Below are 15,802 nucleotides of genomic sequence, written 5' to 3'. Positions count from 1 at the left end.
TGGTATCGATGTGCCACTTAATTTTTCACATTATCAGGTAAGCTGCAGATTTGGGGGGAGATACGAAAATCCAGCTTTTAACTAAGTTTGTGCTGGGCAGGTCTGGTTTTGTTTTTGTACATTGTTTAATCATATTCAGATCTGTGGTTTGGAAAGAGGCTGAAGCCAAATTGTGGTAGTGGAGAACTTACTGCTTCAGGGAAGTTTTCTGGGAACTCATGATTCGATTAAACTAAATCCTATTTTTTTTAAATGCTGCTGAGTGACGGATGTGCAAATTCACATTAAATATAAATATATGTATATATATAAAATATATATTATAACACACACACTATATATATATATACATATATATGTATATATATATATGTGTATATATATATATAAGCCCAACAGACAGCTTAGTATAGGAGAAGAAAATTGGTTAGTATATCAGTGTTTCAAACCAAGTCATGTTCTTTTTTGTCTTATTTCTGGACACATTTAAAAACATTTACCACTATTATCATTATACTTCAAACGGAGCTTCAATGGAGGCTAGTTCCTCCGCCTCAATTCATCAGGATGAAATCACTCCCTCGTATGAGGGGACAGCTGGGCACAGTCACCAAGTATGAGGATGGGCCAGCCATTGACGCTAGTGGTAGATTCTACTTGATCTATTGGACCAGCAGAGATCAGTCTTAGAGGTAGCTTTGGAAGACTTTTTGCCTTGATGATTTTTTTAATCTGCAAATTTTTTTTTTAATGTTTATTTATTTTTGGGAGAAAGACAGAGTGTAAGTGGGAGGGGCAGAGAGAGAGGGAGACAACAGAATCCGAAGCAGGCTCCAGTCTCTGAGCTGTCAGCATAGAGCCCAACATGGGGCTCAAACCCACGAACCAGGAGATCACGACCTGAGCCGAAGTCAGACGCTTAATCAACTGAGCCACCCAGGCACCCCGAATCTGTGAATGTTTTTTAGAAAATAAAAACCTAGGACTATATTCCTGTACTTTCTCTCCATTGTTAATTTTGTTTCTGGAGCAGCAGGCTCCCAGTGGAAACCTGACACCTCATGCTACATATATTTTAATTTAAAATGAATCTTTGGACGTGTAGCCCTTTGCCAAGGACAATCATTGAATTTAGAAAAAGGACTTTGGTTCTTAACTTTTACAAGCTTAGAGACTGAAGCAATAGTCTCCACATGGATCCAGCTGTCCCAGCTTTATAGAGCCAAAGTGATCCAAAGCCATGATTTTATCAGTTTCATTGTTATTCATGTTTATATAACAGAAACATATCTTCTGAATTTTGCTGAAACTTTCAATTTTTGTTAATCTGTTCAATAGTGATATAATTTTAGGCTCTGTTTTGCATGTATAGATACATGAGTAAGAGTTGACCCTTCCTTACAACATAATCCGTCTTCTCTTTTCTCCGGTCTCGTTACCTAGGCTACTCCTTCTGACTGTCAATCCAGCTTTCTGCAGCAGCCACTTCATCTAGTGAACAGTGACTTCTTTAAGTGTCAGTTTCTCCATGCGGCAAATGTCCTAACAGTGCCTACTTCGTGGGGTTGGGTGGTTCAAGATTAAATATGGTAATGCATACAAAACCCTTGACAGAATGCCTGATGACAAATGTTTGCTGTTTTAATGATCAATTCTGCTGACTTTAATGTTCTACGGGTCAGGGACGGGAACTGAGGACAACAGTTTCCAACAGGAAGACCCTACTAAAAGGGCAGATCGAAAAGCTCAGTGCCCTGTTTGTCCTCCAGCAGGGATGGGTTGTTGCAATTCCTCAGAATTAGGGAGTTGGAGCAGTTTTTGTTTGTTCAAGGATGGATTGAGATGATCCCCACCCCAACTCTCTCTCTCTTTCTGGATCTCTGTTCTCTGCTAAGATCAAAATTGGGACTTTAATTTTTCTTATGAAAAATTGGAGGTGGTCATCAAGGTACCTCTCAATTTTTCTGACTTCTCTCCTTTTATCTGGGAAAGACACAATTATTCTCCTCTTCTGGGCATGACAGGGCAGGCTGTGAGAGTCCTGTAGGCTGTGGGCTTCCCTCTTAGTCCAAGTGTGATATTTTAAAATATTGTCCAGTCCTGTAGTCTCAACCTGGTGGAGCCCGGGGGTCTCTTTCATTTTGCTTTCACTCGGCCTGAAAACAAGTAAATAACATCAAACCCACAAATGTACCACATCAAAACGTGAACCTCCTACTTGGGCCCAGTCCTTCTCCATCCCTTCTTACAAGGTGTTCCCTAAAATGATGGTCCAGTAAGCTCTATCCATCATGTGAGCCACCAACACCATTACCAGGTAAACAACTTTCTCTTTCTTCATGACACAAAGAAGCAGCTATCTTCCCCTCCACATCCCAACCAAGCCTCAATTTACCCTTTTGTGTAAAGCCTCTTGTATCTCCCCATATATAGTTTTTAGGGATGGTTCAGGCTATCATCTGTTGCCTTCCGCTTCTGCTTTCAGAGGACACTACTGCTTGAACCTGACCTTTGACTGAATCTCAGCTGGGTCTTCCAGGTTTACACACCTTATTCCTGCCTCATTCTCAGTTTCCCTTCTCTTTCATGCTTCATCTACCTATGCATTACATTGTTCTAGCACTCGCAAGCCAACTTGGAATTCTCAGACATCTTTGGTGTAGTTTTAGCAATAAGCCTCTTCCTTCCAAGTTACCCATCGCTGAGAAGAGCACCCACCCCTCTGATCCTGAGAAAGTCCCCTCTAATTATTTTATTTGTTTGTGTGGTAGGACTGGGAACCATAGAGGGAGAAAGCCTGCACCTCCGAAAACATCTCTTCTGGAGACCCAGCAAGTATCCTTTCCAAGAATTTGAGATGCTATGTTGTATCAGCAGCAAGTTTAGGGCTTCACACATGGGGATAAAAATTGCTGGTACCTATTTGGACTTTTTTCTGCTCTGTGCCTAATGATAAGATTCTCGGAAGGCCACTCTCTTCTTGGAGCTCTTTGCCCACTTAAAATGAACAAATTATGATGATGTGCTTCATGTCCATCTTCCTTTTTGGACCACAGATCCTGTGACGGAAGAAATTGTGTGCCTTTTGCGCATTGCTGGGTCCTGCTCCTTGTGGAGGCTGGCCCAAATATTTCTTGATTAACCATTAGCAGAAGCCGTATTTCTGATTCTGTGTAAACGGACAGAGAAGTGGACAGAGAAGTGGTAAGGAAGGAGAGGTTAAAAGAGAAATGGATCCCCTAAAAAAGTAGGTTACTTTATCAAGTATCCTAGGTTGAGAGAGAAGCAGAGTCAACCTCAGGTCTGAATTTGTGCTCTTCCTCGAAGGGACCTGACTAGTACCGGGTACTGAACCTTATGAAAGGCTCGGATAGGTGACATACTAAAAATCATAAAGTGCAAATCAGCTCTTTTCTGTGATGGCAATGTTATAGCCCCGTAAAATAGACATCCTCTGAATTATTTTGGATTATCTTCTGTTTAAATGACTTAGAGTCCTAATTCAAGAAGAATGTTAGAACATAGGGTAGATGAGGAGGCCAGAAGAAAGCCATACTACAATTGGGTGTCAGTCTTCTCTTGTCCTGACTTGAACATCTTTCACTGTTTCAGTCTCTTATTTGCTAAATCAAAACTATACTGCTGAACAAGAGATAAAACACCTAGACTTTATTTAGCCCTTGACTGAGATGTGATATGACTTTAAGGCCATTCTATGTTAAAATATGGTGGTTAATTATTGTTCATCTCCAGAGAAACGGGTAAATCCTGAGATGACAGAAACTCTAAGGCAATGAAAAGGATGTAGGATAGAGCCAAGGAATTTTTTTAAAATTTGAAGTTCAGGAAAAGTTATGAAATCTCTTAATCCAGGGACATTTAGGAAGAGGGCAGAGTCCATTTCCCTAAGATTGGGGAGTAAAGGGGACTTCTGTGTGAACAATGGTAACCACTTAGCCTTCTTTGTGTTTCAATGAGAATAGCCAGACCACACGTCAAGGAAAAGTGTGATAAGTCCTGCCTTGGAGTTCATAGAGCAGGGGTCTCTTCTTACAGAAGAGTCCCATCCAAGCAAAACTATTACTATGGCCTTTTAGAAACTCATGGTGAAGGCTGATCTTTGACTCCTGTGAAACTTTTTTTGAATTCATGTGTGTTAAGGCCGAAGATTTGACAGGCACTTTACCTCCTTGACAATGGTGCTTTAATATTGAGGAGACGTTAAAACCTAGTTACACGATACGTGTTGTCTCCACCAAACAGCGTTAAAAACAACAACAAAAACACCTACCATAAACTGGGCAGAATCAAGGGTTTTCCATTGCTTCAGGCAGAGGCAGATTGTATCTTTACTCACAATGCCTTTCCTTAGTTTCACCAGGGATATTAGTCATTTCAAAACCTGAGGGACATTCCCCTGCTTCTTTCTGGAGCCAGATTTGTTTCCCATCTTCATGCAGGCTGAACATCCAGGCTTTCTCTACAGAACATTTGGGAGGGGGTAGGGAGGGGCGGGGAAACATTTGCTGTGGCTTTTGCTGAACCACAGTAGTAACAGCTACTCGAGAAAGGGAGAAAATTCAGGGCAGAGATGGCGGTAATGAGGTGTGACCTACACAGCCAGATTTTCCACTTGGCCCTGGATTTGGTAGTGATTTTTCATCTGGGTTGGGGTCAGAGTATTAAGGGCCAGAGGCAGTGACATGCAGCCATAAAGGGTGGGGTGGGTGGGGGGACACTGGGACTAGGAGGTTTGAGAACTCTGGGCAGTATCTTTGAAGGTGAAGAGGCCTCCCAAACCCTTCAGGGCCTCCTGGAACTGAGGACAGGAAACAGGACAGCAGATTTCAATGGAGAGCCTCTAGAGGAGAGAGATGCCAGCCCAGTGGAGAGACCCGCTCTTGCCCTGCCCCCCCCCCCCTCCGTGGGATTCAAGAGGGACAGGGTGACAATCTTCTCTGTCCTGGCACTACTCCTGGTGCTCTGCACGTCTCTACTTCTGTCCCCTCATGTACTGTCAAGTGGATGTGTTAGGCAAGGATCAGAGTGTTCCAGCAACTTGCCTGAGGTCACACAGTGAGCACGTGAACATACTTGGATGAAAATCTGACTCAAGAATCTTTCCAGGCTCCCCTGTTCCTTCTGTGAATAATGTTTATCTCTGTTTCTCCCTTTCCCCTAAGTTTTACACAGAGAGACTATCTCCCAGAATGAGAAACATTTTGGATGTTATTTGATTTACCGACACAGGCATTTTGTGATCTCACAGAACATTCTGGTGGCTGCTCAGAGCTACAAAGGAAGCAGCTGCCACTTTCTTTGCACCAGGAGCTGGCTTGGTGATCTCCTTCAGTCACGGAAAGTCCCTTCCCCAGATAGACGCTGGTTTTCCACTGGCTTCTCCTGCTGCTAAAATAAAATCAGGCTAATCCCTCAACCATCCAACGTCAACAGGTGGACTTGCCTCTCCAGCATTCGTCAGAGGTGTGAAGAGGTCATTTTTTTATGCGCACAGCTTTGCTCCCCTGGCTGCCACATCTCGGTCCTGCTCCAGCTGACCTACTCCTATTACTTCTGTGCCTCGTCTGCCAAAAACCTCTTCACAGTGGCTGTTTTCTCCGGTTACCCTCTGGCTGAACTTGGCTTTCAGATTAATCTTCCCTTCTCTTTAAAGAGCGAAGTCCACGAGCACAGACAAAAGTTGCGTGGGCATTGTTCTACACAGGGACAAGGGACCATTCAGCTGGGAGGCTGCCCCCCTCCACCCCGGAATTCCTATCAACCACGGATGCAGTCGGACAACTTTCTCATGTCCTCCAGCCATGACATTCGTACTGTAGAGAGACGTAGCAACAACTACATTTAGAATTGATAGTTGTAGGAGCAGGCTTGGTCTGGGTTTTTAGTCCTGCTGCAGAGAAGGGAACTGACCACAGTGTGTGAGTTTACAGCATAATATAGACATGATGGGAATAAACGGTCAAGAACACCGCAGCACAACACAGTTCAGAGCCCCCTCCCCATTCCCACAGATACATTTCCAAACAAGCTGCTGGACCAGGTAACGCATCTCACAATTTATTAACTTTGGGCCACAGGGCCACTTGAACAGACTTTGTCCACATTTCCTTAGTGCACCTTTTTTTTTTTTTTTTTTTATTGAAGCCATCAGTGCATTAAAATAAAAGAATTAGGTCAAATGAGCCATTATTAAATGGATTTGAAATTTGTTTTAGATGTTAGACTATCACAACTATTTTTATAGGTGGCCTTTATGTAGCCTATGGAAGCCAACAGTTTTTAAGGAAGGAAGAATAGTAGAAAAGCAATGATAGGTTTGGGAACATTTTAGAAAAGAAAATCACAAAAAGTTTCATTAAAAGCATCTTTGTGTTTTTAAAATCCGGAAAAGTTTGCTATTGAAACTTCTGCAATGTGACTTTGAACATTATACAAATATTTTAGAGACAGAGTAATACTTTTTTAAACAAAAAGGACGCCTGATCCATTTCCCTAATGAACGATCAGGAAAGCAGAGGTGACAGGTGACTTCAACTTCACAGGCAAATATATATAGGGTGCACATTCATATGTCTCTTTTCTGATTACATCTTCCTCCAGGTACCACGGGTGCGTGGTCCAAATGGGGCGTGGCAGGGGCAGAGATGTCAGACGGTGGCAGTGAAGTGGGCTTTGCAGCACCTTACTGGTGAGAGAATGAGAATCCGGTGCAACCAAGAAGCAATCCTCAATCAGCTTGCTCTTTGCAACTCAAGAGGATGAGTAAAATGTGTTCATCCTGAGAGTTACTTCCAGAGAACTTCAGAGAGAAAATCTGGAGGCCCTAACCTGCCTCAAGTGACAGGTAAGGGGCTTGGTCGGTGGCAGAGGACCCCCAATGCAGCATCCCTGGTTTGAACAATTATTTATTCCCCACAGGTGACATGGGCACAGAATCGAGCTGTTAGAGTTGGACGCTCGAGGAGGCAGTTTCAGCTTTGCTGCATGTGCTCTAGGCACCCACTTCCTTAGGGTGAGGTCTGTTTGCTGGAGGCTGATGCCACCAGTCTCTTAGCCCTGTCGGTCATTTCTCTCACTCCTTCTGCTGCTAGAAGAGTTTTTGGAGCTGGTGAGAGAACGCCGGGGCCTAACCCAGGAAAGTAGAACCTGAGTTGTGGGGTCAACACACAGCGGTGGCATGAAGACACTAACAAGTAGGTGAGCACCCAAGCCTTGGTCCTGGAAACAGTTACCTGTTAGGACGAGTGCGTGACAAAGCCCAATCCAGAGCCCTTCTAATGGGGTCAGGAACCTGGGGGACGCATACAGCATTCCTTTCAAGGAGGTGACTAGCTGGTCCTACTAAGCCCTAGGGCGTGGGTTCAGCCCTCCACCAGACTCTGAGGAGCTGTATCACCCCTGGACTCTGGAGAAGCGAGCTGGTGCTCTAGGATGTGTCAAGCAGCAGATATCGTGGGGGTGCGAAGGGGGCCCATCTAAAAAGTGTTTGGGCAGGAGATCTGAGCTGCTGGCCTCTCCGGGCCTGGAGGCAGCTGGACAGAAGAGGGCAGCATCACTCTGTCCTTGCCGTCGAGTCTCAGAGGAGGGCGGGAGGGGTCCCAAGACAGAGTTGACTTGGATGCAGCTTGTGTCCACGTTTAGCTCAGGGCTGCAAACACAGGGGGATGGGTGTCTCTAGACTCTTCAGGGATTGCCTCTGTCCAGACCCGTGGCTTCCCCTCCGCCTCCCTTCTTGCAGGTTTGAATCTCCCTCCTGCCCCTGTCCTCCCTGTGTGAGCGCACACCAAGTTGACCTGACGAGGTGAGTGGAGCATTTGGCAGTGGTGACTTTGCTGCGGTCCCTGTATTTTCATGAAACAGCACCGAGATCGATTGCTCCCCCTCCCTTTCTTAGTGCTGGAGGCTCAGAAGACAGGGATCTGGTCCCTCCGAACCACGTCCAGGTCATCATCCAGGGTTAACAAAACCTGGAATGGGAGGGGCGGAGGAATGAAAGCAGTGCACGGTCACAGCCACAGTAAGCCCAGCTTCCTCTCTGAGACTCACCTGGGTTGACAGCACAAGCTCCTTCCTGTCCTCTGTGCTGTCTGCAGTGCTGTGCTCTACATGGGCAATTATGATCACCTAGATCATCTATTAATTCCGATGTGTACCAAGGGCCTATTATGTGCTATTCTAGATGCCAGAGACAAAACTCCCTACCTTCCTGGAGCTTACATTTGAGAGAGCTTCAGACATGAAGCAAATGGGGACAATACAGCCATGTTAGTGATGTGTGCAAAGTCCAGTGTACTAGATAATAATATGTAATGAAATAGTAACAAAAATTAAACTATGGAGGGCGTATAGGAAGTATGGGGTAGGGAAAGGTTGAAAAAAAGTGCTGATGGGGTGGCCAGGGAAGTCATTACTTAAAAGGGGACATGTGGCCCAAGATCTAGAGGAAAGGAAATCTTGTTGCATAGAGTATTGCTATACAAGCAATGTATACTCCGCCTCCATTTTCAGTTCCCTCTGCCACCACTCTCTTCACATGGAAACTTTCACTCCACTTTTGTGGTCTCTGTCTCTCTCATGAAGGTGTTGTTCATCAAAACTACACGTCACCAGGAGTGAGGTTTATACAGATTGTTGAACTTCCCCAGCTGGCCACGAGGGGGCAGCCCCGCTCCACTCTCGAGGCCGTGTGGCGGCAGAGCCCGCTCACAGTGAGCAGTGCTGGGAGGGAGCACAGGTCTCCCAGTGTTGTTGCTTGCTACCTGTGCACAGGCACAGCGGACTTTTAATTTGGAAAAGTCTAAATTAGGATGAAAGGAAGCCAGCAGTGATCATCCATTGTTAGAGTATGCATAGCTTCTGGAAAGGTGTTTGGGCCACAAGAAATGGAAGGATTACAGGAGAGATCTGGGACAGACTGGTTAGAAGCAAGAGACCTGGCTGCTATCCCCAGCCGTTCCAGAAACTTGTAAAATATTTGTGGGATATTCAGTGAGACTGGAAGAGGAGGAGGAATGTGAGCACAAGAAGGAAGAATCTAATGTTACTGAAATTTGAATGAGTGCCAGAAGTGATTCCTGGGGCGATTCTGGGTATGTGAGTTCTAATAACCGATTCAGTCCAAATGTTGTGCCATTTAAGGAAAATCATTTTGTTAACTCTGTATCTTGAAATATTGGAGAGTAAAAGGAAAATGAAAATAAAGATCTAACTGAAGGATATAATGTGAAAAAAGATATAAAAGAATCTGTATATTAAATTATAATGAGGAATTAGAGAAGTTAGAAATACAAAAAAGTAAGGAACGCAGGGGAAGAAAGTACAGGATGTGAAGAGAGAAGAAATTGACAGACAGGTATTATAAACTCACCAAGAATGAGAAAAACAGGGCTGTGGCAGAGAGGAAGTGCCAGATGTCATGGTCATCAAAGAAATCGAGCAGGATACACTCCCGGTTCTTCTCCCGGGATTCGGCTGGGGTTCCCTGGAGGAAGGTGAGGCAGAATGTGGGTGAGCACTCCTACAATTCAACTGTTTAGAGGGCTGAGCGTCCAGAAAGCTACAAAAATGCTATTGGATGTCCAGCCCAAAAAGTTAGCTTCCAAGAAAACATTAGTCCACACGAAAACTTGTACACAATGTTCACAGCGGCCACACTCATAAGAGCCAAAGAGTGGAAACAATCTAAATGTCCCTCAACTGATGATAGGTAAAATGTGCTGCATGCATACGATGGAAAATTATTCAGCAGTTAAAAAGACATGAAGTGCCAATATATGCTACCACATGGATGAATGGATAAGCTAGACTTCAAGACCACATATGGTATGATTCCATGTGTATGAAATGTCCAGAACAGGCAGATCTATAGAGACCAAAGATAGATTAGTGGTTGCCTATGGCTGGTGGTTTAGGGAGAAACGGAGAGCGACTCCTAGTGGGCAGGCTTTCTTTCTGGAGTGATAACAAATGTTCTAAAATTGATTGTGATGGAGAGCTGAGGCTTCCTTTCTGCTACTCAATGTATCACTTATTTCCTAGGCCTCAGTTTTCCCATCTATGCAATGGATTTATAAACACCTGCAGCTGGGTATTTGTTTATGGATAGGATTATGAGAAGATACACTAATGAAGGTTTGGCACACGTTAAACATCCATGGGCAAGAGAGTCATAATACAACACGTAATGAGCATCCAATCTGCCCTGTTTGGAGGGCTCACACCTTGACGAGGCCTACTCTGACAATGACGACAGCATGCCGTTTATGTGTGGACATTAAACACCATCCCTTTTAGAGAAAGCTTTCATTTCAAAGACAAACAGCAACAAGCACACGGAGAGGGAAGTAGGAAGATCAAAAAGGCAAGAGGGAGGGAGAACATTTCCTCTGAAAAAAAAACTGCCCTCTTACCTCCCAGCTGCTGAGATTCTGGAAGAAAAAGTACAGAGCGGAGGCCCACACCACAGCCGTGGCCACGATGCAGAAGAGCGGGATGGGGAGGAGCTTCTCCGAGCTGCGGAGCTGTGGATGGAAAGCAGATGCAGCTCGCGGCCTTTTCGGACCCAGGGCGGGCGGCTCCCGGTGCCCACTCTCACCTTCATGATGATGTAAAAGGCCAGGTAGAGCAGCAGGTTACAGATGAAGATCCCCAGCATGTAGGAAGCGAAGTCCCGGGGTCGATAGATCAGTCCAAAGAGGGCGCTGGGTGCAGGGAGGGATTAGTATGTAGGCATCAAGCTGGGTTTGTAACATTGTTGGCTTTTTCACCTCCACTTTGGGGAGGAAGGGAGTTAAAGAAAAACCTCTAATGCAAGTAAATTACAACACCTCCTTCAGACCTGGCATTTTTGATGATTGTAAGGTTCCCATAGGTGGATGTACCACAATCCTCTTTCCTCTCTAGTTGAAATAGTTTTCCTTTTGCCTTGCGGCTTTTCATTACAAAGAACAGTGCAATGGATAAATCACTACCTTCAGACGTATTATGCTTTTCTCTTTTTTTGCATTTAAGATTAATTCATTAGACTAGATTACTAGAAATAGAATTATCTCGAAATTGGCTTGCCACACATTATCAACAAAAAACTGTCTATGGTTTTTATTATTTATTTACTTATTTATTTAAAAATGTTTGTTTATTTTTTAAATTTTTTTTTAATGTTTATTTATTTTTGAGAGAGAGAGAGACAGAACACGAGCTGGGTAGGAGCAGAGAGATAGGGAGACAGAATCGGAAGCAGGCTCCAGGCTCTGAGCTGTCAGCCCAGAGCCCGACGCGGGGCTCGAACTCACGGACCGCGAGATCGTGACCTGGGCTGAAGTCAGACGTCTAACCGACTGAGCCACCCAGGAGCCCCATGTTTGTTTATTTTTGAGAGAGAGAGAGAGAGAGAGAGAGAGAGAGAGAGAGCATGAGCGGGGGAGGGGCAGAGAGAGAGGGAGAGAGACAGAATCCCGAGCAGGCCCACATCCAGCATGGAACTGGACTCGGGGCTTGATCCCTTGACCATGAGATCGTGACCTGAGCTGAAATCTAGAGTTGGAAGCTCAACCGACTGAGCCACTCGGGCTCCCCTATCGTTTTTACATTAATACTGAAGTTTAGTTTGGTTGGGGTTTAGCACTGCTTTTTTTCCCCAAATTTCTTTTAAAATATCATTCAAGATTCACATGAAGTCACTCCATGTCTTGTAGTGTCCATGGGAAACTGAGGATGGAGAAACAAAGAGGAAGCCAACCCTCCACCAGGTTCCCATAGTGCCGGTGTGTTGTCACACCCCATTCATCCCTGCAGACCTTGCTGCCCAAAGAGCGCCTGTGTAAGAAAAGAGAGGCCATTTACCTTGTCTTGTGAGCAGATCCTGGGTTTGGTTTTGGTCATGGGAGGGGTGGGGACAAGCCAGGTGTTTGTGAGCACTGGGGACATAGTTATCAGGTGCTCATTATCAAGGGGCTGGTCCCTTTTCTCCCACGAGCACCCTGCACCCTATCTTACAGAGTCATCAGGACTGTGGGGTCCTCCCTAAAAGAGAGGTCAAGAAGAGTGCCACAGGTGACCACTGCCAAGAATCACCCATCTCGACGTGTCTCTACATCAAGGAGGGGTCCTTCACAGGCATGGCGCTTACCCTGAGGTAATCCCTGGGTGACAACATAATGGGAAATTTCTTCCACAAGCATATGCCCCAAGTAAGATTTGAATTCTCAAAACCCGATTCTGGCTTTACCCGAAGGTACGCCTCTGTTTTCAATCCTTTCATGTCTTAAAGGGGGGCAGGAGTCATCTTTCTATCAAAGGTCACTGACCTTTTTAGCATATCAGCTAAGAACCGCTAATAAAAGCAACTAAACTTACTGACTTGGGGTAGACTAATGAAACAGCTCACTTACTCACATTTTAAAGTTGAGAATAGGTTGTATAAAATAGTTACAGATAACAAAAATATAGGTCTGTTGTACTGTTCTATTTTGAAGCCATCGGAGGGAAAAAAGCCCAGGTAATAATGAGGGAAAAGAAGAAAAGGGATATTGGTGCAGTAGGAAGATTGAGAACCATAGGGCAAGAAATAAAGAGGAAAGAGACTTGTACACACACACGCTCATGCACACACACAAACACACACACATTTAGTAAGAAAGGGAAATGTCTACTGGGTAGCCTTGATGGAAAGATCTACAAGACTTTAAAACTATGCTTCATGTTTGTAACTTTTAGAATAATCTCTAGCATCTAACTATCTACATAGTCTATCCATGTTGATAACAGATTTGATGTTGGTCTTGTGGTGCAAATGAGCTCAATGCATCAAGGTGAACGCAGCACTTTAAAAGACACCACCGTTGGGGCGCCTGGGTGGCGCAGTTGGTTAGGCGTCTGACTTCAGCCAGGTCACGATCTCGCGGTCCATGAGTTCGAGCCCCGTGTCGGGCTCTGGGCTGATGGCTGGGAGCCTGGAGCCTGTTTCCGATTCTGTGTCTCCCTCTCTCTCTGCCCCTCCCCCATTCATGCTCTGTCTCTCTCTGTCCCAAAAATAAATAAACGTTGAAAAAAAAAATTTAAAAGAGACCACCGTTGGTACACAAGGCTTCCTAGTGTGTTCTTTGTGGAGGAAAAATACCTTTCTTCCAAGTCCCTAGGGCAAGCACAGTCCTACACGCTCCTTAATTTCACATTTCTTTATATAAATGACAGCCAAGGAAAGCTAAACCGCCATGTTACAGACATCAATAAAGAGAAAAACGTGTCTTCCTAAGACTACTTACAAGGACCAGTTAACCAGATTCCCCACGATGAGCAACACCATTCTATCCTGGAAAGAAAACATCAGATGAGAGACTGCACACATCTCTTTCTTTTCTTTTGACCTACTTGTAGGGGCAGCATCAATTATGGGGAAACAATTGCCTGGTGAAAAGAGTTTCCATGGTTCTAAGAGAGCTGTGCCTGCAGGCGGACACTAATCTCCTATGGGAACAACTGGCGAGGCCTCGGTCTGTGAACGGATGTGACTTTGTGTCTGTTAAAGAAAACACGGTGAGTAAAGCAGGACTCTTACTGTTTCCCCCACCAGTGTGTAGGGTAGCTGGGCACCCCGGCCCCACTTCTTGAGGAAGTTGGTGATGTGTGCAGATTACTCGGTAGTGAAAAGAATTCTGCCGTGGCTGTAATGTAATCCAGCACTGTTTCCCTGCGCCATTACTTAGCGAGCCACGAGGCAGCTCTCGGGCCTCACCCATATGGCTCCGTTTCCTCTCCATCACTCTGACTCCAAGGAGGTCCTGCAACGCTTAGGCTCCCGGTCTCTAAACACACAGCCCTTAACACTAAAGATGTTGGTGGTGGGTGAACTAGGAGAGGTCCATCTCAAAGGAAAGTTCCTCTGATAGAGATTAATTCACAACCTGGCCCTGCTTCTTTGCATACAGTGTAAAACTTTTAGGTGGCATCTGATTGTACTTTAATTTGCATGTCCTCATGGACTATTTAAAAGTGCTGATTCGCGGCGCCTGGGTGGCGCAGTCGGTTAAGCGTCCGACTTCAGCCAGGTTACGATCTCGCGGTCCGTGAGTTCGAGCCCCGCGTCAGGCTCTGGGCTGATGGCTCAGAGCCTGGAGCCGGTTTCCCATTCTGTGTCTCCCTCTCTCTCTGCCCCTCCCCTGTTCATGCTCTGTCTCTCTCTGTCCTAAAAATAAATAAACGTTGAAAAAAAAATTAAAAAAAAAAAAGTGCTGATTCTCTGTCTTTGTGGGTGATCCATCTAGCTTGGAGGAAATATCTTCCTTTAAAAAAATTAGCTCTGGGGCGCCTGGGTGGCTCAGTTGGGTAAGCGTCCGACTTCGGCTCAGGTCATGATGTCACAGTTCGTGGGTTCAAGCCCTGCATCCGGCTCTGTGCTGAAAGCCTAGAGCCTGTTTCCGATTCTGTGTCTCCCTCTCTCTCTGCCCCTCCCCTGCTCACACACTCTCTCTCTCTCTTTCTCTCAAAAATAAACATTAAAAAAAATAAAAGAAAAATAGTCTGCTAGAAAAAAAGACAGTCTGCATCACATAATGTGAGTAAACAAACAAACAAAACATTAATTGCTCCTCATGGCTCACAGCTAAGGCAGGCTTAACTCTCAAAATACTCACAGGTCCTCCTGTTTTGTTTTTTTTTTTTTTAATGTTTATTTATTCTTAGAGAGAGAGAGAGAGGGAGAGAGAGAACATATGCACAAGCAGGGGAGGGGCAGAGAGAGCGACACACAGAATCCGAAGCAGGCTCCAGGCTCTGAGCTGTCAGCACAGAGCCCGACATGGGGCTCAAACCCACAAACCACGAGATCATGACCTGAGCCAAAGTCGGACGCTTAACCAACTGAGCCACCCAGGAGCCCCAGCCCTACTGGGTTTTTAAGTTCTCATGTAAATAAAACCCTTCAGCCTCAGTCCCCTCAATAGAGTTCCTGCCCAAGCTCTAGAGGGTGAAAACATTCTCATATTCCTTTATGTCAATATGATCGTAAACTATTTGATCATAAATTATTAGCAGGTACTTCGTGAACTCCTGTGTGTCAGGCCCAAACAGTATCAGGAATTCTGACCACAGCATGGTGGAAAGTTTGGGGTAATGGCTCCCAGCACGTATGTGGCCTTCCTAAGGTCACTCACTGGCCAGAGAGCCAAGATATAGCTGGGACCAGGGTCCCAATCCTTCTGCCTAATGTAGAAATGTATGATATGCTGAAAACAGTGATGGAGAATTTTTAGAACTTGCATTTCAACCAGTAAGTAATAACCACAATTTTGAAGAAAATATCCTTGCTTACTGTAAAAATCAAACAATGTACACAAATCAAACCAGTGTATGGTGTGGCAAGTGTTAAGTTCTTTTTTAAAAAAAGTTTTTAATGTTTATTTATTTTTGAGAAAGAGAGGGAAAGAGCATGAACGGGGGAGGGTCAGAGAGAGAGGGAGACACAGAATCCGGAGCAGGCTCCAGGCCCTGAGCTGTCAGCCCAGAGCCCGACGCGGGGCTCAAACTTGTGAACTGTGAGATCATGACCTGAGTTGAAGTCGGATGCTTAACCGACTGAACCACCGAGGTGCCCCTGAAAGTGTTCAGTTCTTGATGAAAGCAACCGGAGTGACAGATGCCCAGTTTTCTTGGGACAAGCCTGGTTTATGCCTGCTGTCATGGTATAATTATCCAGTGAGTGCCCTGTGCACTTCCACAAGTGAAATAATCATACCTCTTTGGATGACACCCTGCCTTGATCCTTCCCCATAGCAACTGTCACTGT

The 15,802-nt window shown here is 45.1% G+C and overlaps 1 protein-coding gene across 5 annotated transcripts in view; it reads right to left on the bottom strand.

Moving 5' to 3' along the window:
- Positions 1–6,062: 6,062 nt before the first annotated feature.
- Positions 6,063–15,802, bottom strand: part of SIDT1 (SID1 transmembrane family member 1) — a 110,952-nt gene continuing 101,212 nt past the window's right edge. For all 5 annotated transcript variants that reach the window (XM_023260142.2, XM_019839733.2, XM_019839732.2 and 2 more), the window contains 5 exons: positions 13,284–13,330; positions 10,616–10,721; positions 10,431–10,541; positions 9,389–9,502; positions 6,063–7,988 (listed from right to left, as the gene is read on the bottom strand). In XM_023260142.2, coding sequence (XP_023115910.1) covers positions 7,926–7,988; positions 9,389–9,502; positions 10,431–10,541; positions 10,616–10,721; positions 13,284–13,330 — 441 coding nt within the window. In that variant the 3' untranslated portion in view covers positions 6,063–7,925. The remainder of the gene's footprint in view (positions 7,989–9,388; positions 9,503–10,430; positions 10,542–10,615; positions 10,722–13,283; positions 13,331–15,802) is intronic.

This window comes from Felis catus, chromosome C2 (assembly GCF_018350175.1).
Source record: "Felis catus isolate Fca126 chromosome C2, F.catus_Fca126_mat1.0, whole genome shotgun sequence".
Classification (NCBI taxonomy): Eukaryota; Metazoa; Chordata; class Mammalia; order Carnivora; family Felidae; genus Felis; species Felis catus.
Note: the sequence above shows the minus strand (reverse complement) of the source record. Positions and strands in the feature narration are given on the sequence as shown.